Source organism: Rhipicephalus sanguineus, chromosome 4, assembly GCF_013339695.2.
Source record: "Rhipicephalus sanguineus isolate Rsan-2018 chromosome 4, BIME_Rsan_1.4, whole genome shotgun sequence".
NCBI lineage: Eukaryota > Metazoa > Arthropoda > Arachnida > Ixodida > Ixodidae > Rhipicephalus > Rhipicephalus sanguineus.
In genome coordinates this window covers 44502537-44511520 of record NC_051179.1, presented here as the reverse complement: position 1 = coordinate 44511520, position 8984 = coordinate 44502537, and the positions used below count along the sequence as shown (strand labels likewise).

General features: G+C 47.1%; 1 protein-coding gene across 3 annotated transcripts in view; it reads right to left on the bottom strand.

The window, feature by feature from the left end:
• Positions 1 to 4: 4 nt before the first annotated feature.
• Positions 5 to 8984, bottom strand: part of LOC119389871 (NAD kinase) — a 50952-nt gene continuing 41972 nt past the window's right edge. For all 3 annotated transcript variants that reach the window (XM_037657278.2, XM_037657283.2, XM_037657281.2), the window contains exons 5-11: positions 7467 to 7552; positions 6405 to 6507; positions 5491 to 5591; positions 2431 to 2530; positions 1404 to 1561; positions 662 to 744; positions 5 to 186 (exon numbers count right to left, since the gene is read on the bottom strand). In XM_037657278.2, coding sequence (XP_037513206.1) covers positions 18 to 186; positions 662 to 744; positions 1404 to 1561; positions 2431 to 2530; positions 5491 to 5591; positions 6405 to 6507; positions 7467 to 7552 — 800 coding nt within the window. In that variant the 3' untranslated portion in view covers positions 5 to 17. The remainder of the gene's footprint in view (positions 187 to 661; positions 745 to 1403; positions 1562 to 2430; positions 2531 to 5490; positions 5592 to 6404; positions 6508 to 7466; positions 7553 to 8984) is intronic.

Here is an 8984-nt window from a genome sequence, read left to right as displayed (position 1 = left end):
ACAGAATAAGTCGCGGATTATTTGGGCTCTGAGGTCGTCTTCTCGATGTCAGAGCTTTCCGTGAGCTGGCGCTGCTTCTTGCGCATGTTCCAGTGCAGGCACTCGGCGAGGCTGTCGAACCAGTCCGATATCTGGTCCTGGTCGCAGATCGAAGGCACCGGGTAAATTGACGTGGTCACCTTCAGGCTGCGGGAAGGAACGTTGATTTTAGATTAGCTTATCTCTATTAGTGGCACGGGCAACAAATGACACTATTGTTACTCTTTCAAGCGCTTCCGGTCGAGCACTAACTTCCGGTTTTAAGAATATTAGGAAAAAGTCTTGTAAGAATAAAACTCCCCATCTTGGTATACATATAAATTGGCATAGGAAGACATGAGTGTCTGACGGACATGATTGACAGGTTACATTATGAATAACACGACATGCCTGTCGCCTAACGCAAATATTGCTGACAGTCCTGGAGCGTCGAAGTCGTCCAGTAATGTTGCGATTTCGGGTGGCTTGACTCTACTTTCTAAAGTCATCGTGGTGGTCACTCTGACATCCAGACAGCCCTAAGCTGTATCTCCAGTAAATGTATATATAGGCCAAGAGGAGTGGACCGCAAGGATAATATAGAGGAGGACCGTTTGCTTCGCGCCTACGTAACGGAACCCACCTTTCTCCATGTTGGAGCTCCTGACGAAGGCGACCGTCGAAGGAGGCCCACACCGAACTGCGGGCCTCAGGCGAAACCATTATCTGCGCACGAAAAGCATAAGGCGAAAGCCTTAGACGCCTCAACGCACGAAAACACGAACACGAACACGAAAAACATCAAGCATCAAACCCGAAAAGTGACCGTCAGCGTCGGCGTCAACACCAGTGGTACAAGAAATCATCATCATGCGATGACGGCACGCTGTGACGGCATGGCGTCACAGGTCGCCAAAATTATTGACGTCGTGGTAATATCACTACGACGTCACATAACCTGACGTCATCAGAAGCCATCGTCGCTTGGTCAAAGGTGGGCCGATCCCGGAGGCACTGCAGAAACACGCGAGGTTAACCACGCGTATGGATGTAGATCTTCTTATATTATTTGTTTGCTTATATTCGCCTAAATACGCAGGAATGTGCCCGCGCCTGCTACAAAACGTACGACTCTATCATCATCAACACGCCACTACCACAGCCAATGGACGCTGGTCAATTTTCATAAAGCTATAAGGTCTCTCGAAGTCAAAAAGATCCGAGTATTAAGCAACTTCATGCACCACGTGCATACTTTCCATGCTGGTTGAAACTGCCATACTTGCAGCTTCCGTGGAGCACTAGGGCGAGTTTGTTATATCAAAGAAATGCGGCGCGGTTATCGTGAAACGAGGCCTTGATAGGCGGTATAATGTGTATTGTACCTTGAGCTCCACGCCGGCCGGCACGACGATGGAGCGGAATGAGAGGGAGTGCGGGCAGATGGGCGTCACCATGATGGCAGGCACGCTGGGATGGATCATCGAGGCACCCGCCGCCACCGCGTACGCCGTGGAACCCGTGGGCGTGGACACAATAAGACCTACAATCAATCAGTCAATCAATCAATCAATCAATCAATCAATCAATCAATCAATCAATCAATCAATCAATCAATCAATCAATCAATCAATCAATCAATCAATCAATCAACTAGACTGTCAGTAAGTCAATCAGCATAGGATCACACCTACAATAGGCAGTCAGCAATCAATCGATTGATTTCAATCAATCAATCAATCAATCAATCAATCAATCAATCAATCAACCAATTGCCAATCAACCAACCCGCCACCCAATCAGCTAGACCGACAGTTATCGAAACGGTATTGCCAATTCACTAAATGCATTATCGCAAAAGTAGCTCCCTCCACATCCGATGTCTAGCCACCAGCCCAGTACTCGTACGCACGAAAGAGACGATGCACACAATAAGCAAGGCAAGCCACGAGTATTCGCATCGTAACGTAGCCCGCCCTTTCCTCTCATAGCTCAGCGCTCAACAAATCATGTTGTACACCCAGTCTGTGGTGCCTATACAGCAGCTGCTTTGCTGTGGAATGCTGGTCGTCGATGATTTGGCGCAGTCTTTAGCGTTCTTATGCAGTGTCAGTCTCTAACCCCCCCCCCTTTTTTTCTTTAGAACCTTCCCTTAGTGTACATGACAAACAAATGGAGTCTTCAGTCGAGGAATCTCATACCTGAGCGAAAGGGGCCAGATCAGTAAGCGGTGGACGACTGGCCACCATAAGTTAATTTGGGGGGGGGGGGGGGGCGACCTTTCTTTATGCATGTCAGTGTCTCTGATATAGTACAAATAAATGTAAAAATTTAGAAGCAGGTTGAACCCTCCACCCCTTTGGCTACAAGAATGGTGAGCGATTTCATGTGGTGTGGCTAATATATACTCACCGTCACCCTGGACAGTGGTGATGAGTTTACCGTCCAGGTAGAGGTCAATGTTGGATAGGTAGGGCGAAGGACCCCTGTCCACGACAACCTCGTTGAGAACCTGCGCATGCGCAATCAAATTCATGGTGACCGGCTCACCCAAGCGTATCGATACAAGCCTGTGGCCGTTTAGAATGAAGGCCTATGCATTCTAGCATGACGTTACGCGAACTAAACGGGCCTGAAAGTTGGCTTCACAACTTACATAAAAAATTACACATCATATCCCCTACAGGCAACCACGGTGTGATGCGAAAGCAGCACGGGGGGTGCGCAACGGAGATTCCGTTTCTCTTATGTGACTTATGAGACGGTGGTTGTCGAGGCGTTTGAATTACCGCTTGCCGACGCTGACGTTTACTGAAGAAGACACGCAAGTTGGGCGAGTTGGTGAGGTTCCATGGTAAAAATGTAAAACAGCGCTTACTCTCAACTTGTAAAAAACGCCGTGGTCTCGGGCTGCCTAGGAATGGCAGTAAAGAAGTCTTGTGCTCACAAGATGAGTACTAGTCTAGAGACCCAGGTACGTCGATGCAAGGAAGCCGGTTTCAAAGACTCGGTTCTTGTAGAATGTGTGAGTAGATTAATGAGAACATTGAAACCATCGAAACGCGACCTAGAGAAGCGCAGTAATATGGATGACGGGGATCGAAAGGTAGCCGTAATGCCTTACGTGCATTCTCTTTCCCATAAGTTTCGGAAAGTAGGCGCCAGGTATGGTGTTAATGTGCTGTTCTCTGCTCCTAATAAAGTGGGCAAGGTGGGAGCCGCAGTTCAAAGGAAGATAGAGGCATCGGGAAGAAGCTCAGGCTGCCAAATAAAACATGTTAACAAGTTTGTTCCGTGCAAAATCGCTGTTGTGTACCAGATACCCTTGTCGTGCGGCCGTACATACATAGGGCGAACAGGGCGGTGCATTATTGTGAGGCTTCTTGAGCACAAGAATTCATTACCAAAGAAAGTAACTAACTTGTCCAAGCACTGTTTTGAGTGTCAGTGTGTACCGTTTTTTTTTTTGTTGATACAAAAATCTTGTTTGTTCATAATGACAGCTACACTAGAGAAGTAGCTGAGGCATTTCACATATCAAGGAAGGCCAGTGATTGCGTTAGCCAACCTTCCCTGGCGTTATCTTCGAAAGAAATGTGCCTGTTAACCAGGGGTCACTAGTGGGCTCACACGAGGCTTTGCCTTATGGTTTGACAAGTGATTTATCTTTGACAATGAGCATGCGCGCTCGCCTTGAAAAGTACGTGTTGTTTTTGATTAAACCAGTTGCAAGTTCAGCGCCGTGTGTGTCTCTTCTTCCTTCGTCTTGTGTTTAAGTAAGCGCTGTTTTATTTTTTTCTGACGTTTACGTTCGGCTTCCCGAGCCTTCCTCTGCTCCGCGGCGGTGGCGCTGCCGCTGCAACTAGCGCCGACGTTGTTCATAGCGTTTCGCACACCGTTGCACAGAGAGAGAATGACGGAAGCACAGCGAACGCGCGCTTTCGCAGCCTCACAGCTTCGAGATTCGCTTGCCGGCGTTGCCGTTTACGTTCAGCTTCGCGAGCGTCCATAGCTCCGTTGCCAAGGAGATGCAACGGAAGCGAGCGCGCGCCGCATTATATACGAGCGCACAGCTGTGGCGGAGAGAGAGAAACGGGAGAGGAAAAATATGGAAATCAAGATGATAAAGGAGAGCAGGGGGCGTCGTAGCTAGGGCAGCGTTGCGCATGCGTGGGTCACCGTATATATTGCATTCCATAGTTCTAATAAGCAGTTGTTGGTTTGCGCTCATATGTGCCGTGTGTGTGGTCTTTCTCTGTCCCCAGTCACTTTTTGTAAAGTTTGCGCAAAAATCATCGATTATGTTTAACCAACTAGCCCACTGCCAAGTTTTTCTCAAGAGGAGAAACGAAGCGAGACAGCGCTCACGCCACCTCCTCCCACCTCTTCGCGCTCACGCGAGGAGAGGGGGAGAGTTGGCGCATGCGCAGTATGGGTGCGGACGCCGCAGAACGGACACTGCCCCGAGCATAAGATGCTTTCGCATCTAAAACAAAGAACATAAATAAAATATTCTCGACTTTTATACGCCAAAACCACGATATGAGGCACTCCGTTGTAGGGACTCGACATAAATTTTCACCTCTTTGGTTCCCTTAGCAGCGTGCACCTAAGCGTAAGTACGCGGCTTTCACTGCTCCAACAAAAGTACACCTCGTATTGCAGTCGCGTCCGCGTTATACACGTATAAGGCGTTTTAAAGCATGTAGTAATGTAGCTTTGCTTAAAGCTCAGGAACATACTTGCTGATGACAAGGTCCGGAGAGTTTTCTCTAAAAGAGGAGAAGAATTGTTTGATTTTTAGGAAACGATACAATCGACCAAACGCAGGAAAATTAGCATCCATCCATCCGTCCGTCCGTCCGTCCGTCCGTCCGTCCATCCATCCATCCATCCATCCATCCATCCATCCATCCATCCATCCATCCATCCATCCATCCATCCATCCATCCATCCATCTATCTATCTCTGCACATTACGTTTGCCACACATCACATTGTCACAATGATATTAGTAAATAATCAAGCTTGAGTAAACAATAAAAACAGCACCAGTGAAAGTTTCAGAGGGCTTCGAGGTAAGCTCTGCCACTCGCACTTTAATCGAGAAACTTCGTACGGATGTAGATCTTCTACATATGTCTGCGATATATGGAACTACTCATTCTACGCATTACGAAACTGCGTTGTAATTGGCCGTCAAGTAGAATGAATGAATAATGATAATAATATCTGAGGTTTAACGTCCCAAAACCTTAATATGATTACGAGGGACGCCGTTGTGGAGGGCTCCGGAAATTTCGACCACCTGGGGTTCCTTAACGTGCACCTAAATCTAAGTACACGGGCCTCAAACATTTTCGCCTCCATCGAAAATGCAGCCGCCACGGCCGGGATTCGATACCGCGACCTTCGGGTCAGCAGTCGAGCGCCATAACCACTAGAGAATGAATGAATGAATTACGACACTTACTAGGCATGATGAATTGCAGTTGAGATTATTGTCGTTGGAATCGCTCTCGCTGCGGTATATGCTGCATTTTAGTCTGCTTCGTAGGGTGAGCGCTGCGTGCCCTGTGCGATAAAAAAGAAAGGGGAGAAAAAACGCGAATATAGAGCTATTCATTATGCACAATGCAAATGTAAGGACACAAACGTGATGCAACGTGCTATACTGGGCCCAGACGGCAACGGTGCGATCGCTTAAGACAGTGGCCGAAAAAATTGTATACATAAACATTGTATAATTCAACGCATTAAGAAAACGATAGATGGTGTATCAAGGACAGCAAATGACGAAGGTTTGGTATAATGCTTTTTTTTTCATGTTTCTGCTAGTGAACAATTAAATAATAGTTTCCGAACTGATTTGCAAGAGCTCGGGGAGCTATTCAGAGCAGACGCTCGTATCAACAGCTTGTACAAATGCGTCGAGGCAAGTACAGTATCTCTGAATGGTTTGCAAGATCACGTTCTTACGTATCACGTGACGCCACCCGGAGTTTAACGAATAACTCCAGGCTGATACAAATCATCCCCATGGTGCTCAAAGATTCGAGTTTTAATAAAGGATATACGCACTCCCATTCGGGACGAAGGAACCGAGCCTGCTTAAAATTTTGTTCCTTTATCGTTAAAGCAAATCATGTCTCCCAGTTTCAATACACGAAGGAGAGGTGCTCTAACTTTTGACGTCCACTGAGTTGACCTGAATGAATGCTTATGTCATTAAAACCGCACTAACACTAGATGACCAATATAGAACATACAACTGGGTCTTTCTTATTTCACACACATGCATATATGGTCATGCAGTCAACAGTATACGTTTATTCAAATGGTCATGAGCTGGGTTTCAGTATGGATGCGTGTATGTATAGGTCATACCTTCGAGCACGTTGTTGACCTTGTCCTGGAAGTTGTCAAAGTCAAACGGCGTGAGGAACCCCAGGGAGCCCATGTGGAAAGCCATCACGGGGGGCACGCTTTGCTGTAAACCACACGAAAGGAACGCACAATCGACATTCAGATCTCGATCAGTCACAGGTGTCTACACCATTAAACCCCGAATAACTGACGCTCGAGAAGCAGTTGCCTTATTGATAACAAGGAAGTCTTGTGCTTTTTTATTTTCTTATCAGTTGATGTGCTGCTAACAAACATAATTTCGTTTCAACTCCTGCACAACAAGCTAGCGTATGTAATGTGGTCCGGTAAAATGGGTTAGAAGCGAAAGACAAGTTTGGCTGGTTGTCCGGATCATCTCGTTTTGTTCTCGCAACGGCATGCCCGGATGTCTCTTTTGAGTGCCCGGATGACCTCGTCTGTGCTTTTGACTCCAGGTCACTTGAAAGTCACCGACAATGGGAGGTAAAAGCATTTCGGGCTTAGAAAGGTCATGTAATAAACATGTGTGTCGTACTTCATTTCAGCGTCGAGTGATCTAGATTTAAGCAGCAACCAGAGTAAACGTTCCATTAAGCCTCGATGTTCTCGTCGCCCCAGAAACGTATCGGTAAAATCCTTACGATTGGATTTTTTGGCAAACAATTACCGTATCGCAACGATTGGACCGCCATTGACAAGTTACGCACGTAATCGAAAGTTTCCCTGTAACGTGCCTGCCTCCAGTGAGCCTTTCGAACGCCTTTAACGAAGTGACTTTGATAAATGATCGCATTTTCACGCTGTCCGCGACGTGCCCGGAACTATATACTAAGTATAGAGAAGACGTGCCCGTATCCACGGCACGCATTTAGTTCGAACGAGGATCTTTTACTGCATGCATCGCATCCTACGAATATCTTGCTGTTACTCTCCCTCTCTCTATATATAGAACCAAGTGCAAAGCGATTCTTTACATCTATCTTTTTTTATGCGCAGTCTAGAACAAGGACGTGTTGAAGTCGCGTCCTGGTACGGTCATCCCTACCAAAAGAGCAAACCCACCTGAAAAAGCGAAGAAGCGTAGAGCAGCGTGCCGTCTCCGCCGAGACAGATGATGAAGTCGATACGGTCTGTGAGCTCATCTCTACCTGACGAAGAAGACAAGAAAATTGTTGGTCCGTTATTACGCACGTCTTCCTTCTTGTCTGGTCGACTGCAAGTGTCAAACGTCGGGCCGCATTTTGCAGCTTTTGATATATCTTTTTTTTTCGCATGCCATTCTGTCACTCCTATCAGCCACACCCACGGTAGCCGACTGATGGGGAGAGGGGGGGGGGCGTGCAAGGAAAAATAATGTGACACTACCTCTGGCCAACTCTAAGAATAGCACAAGCGAAAGGTTATGTTATCGTGAGGCACTCACTGAATTACTTTGACCACCTCAGTCGACTACATTGTTTCTCCACCAGGCGACGACGTCATGTGATGACGTCACAAAGCTCGGTCCCTGTGACGTCGTGAAAACGTCACATGATGACGTCACAAGCCGTACCTCCTCCACACGCCGTTCACTCGGATAAGGTCACGTTTCTTTTTCCCGCTGCCGTGTTTTGCTAAGAATATATAAAATACCTTACCTTCGCTTCACACACTGAGAAGGCGCACGTTTTCATATTCATGTCCTTTCCGAGAATGTCAAAATAATTTAATGAGTGTCTTGTGAAATGAAACGTTTTCGCCAGTGCTCTACTTAAAAAAAACTGTCAATTTTGTACTTAGCCTCGCCACGGTGGTCTAGTGGTTATGGCGCTCGACGGCTGACCCGAAGGTCGCGGGATCGAATCCCGGCCGCGGCGGCCGCATTTTCGATGGAGGCGAAAATGTTTGAGGCCCGTGTGCTTAGATTTAGGTGCACGTTAAAGAACCCTAGTTGATCGAAATTTCCGGAGCCTTCCACTACGGCGTTTCTCATAATCATATCATGGTTTTGGGACGTTAAACCCCAGGTATTATTATTATTATTAATTTTCTATTTACTTACAACCTACGAATGCATGTTATAGCCTCCACCCACATAACCACGGTGCGCCTGTCCGTCAAAGCTGTAAAAGAGTCGTACCATCTGTTTTTCGCTCATAGCGCAAAGGCTTTCCTTCTGCTAATGAACCGCCACGGTTGTCTAGTGGTTATGGTGCTCTACTGCTGACCCGAAGGTCGCCGGATCGAATCCCGGCCGCGGCGGCCGCATTTTCGATGGATGCGAAAATGTCTGCGGCACTTTTGCTTAGATTTAGGCGCACATTAAAAAAAACCCCAGTTGGTCCTCCACTACGGCGTCCCTCATATTCATATCGACGTTTTGTGTCTGGTTGCCCTTCTTACGGGTGATATGTCCTCGCCACATTCATATTTCTTCACAAAACACGCGTACAATGTCAGCAGTTAGCGTTGAGCCTATCAGGATTTCGCGTTGTCGGGTATACACCCTGTTATCTCCGCTTGAGCCATCGCAAATGCACAGAATGGAGCGAAATCAGTTGGTCGCGCTCGATAGTCATGCGAGACAAGGAATAAGGGGTG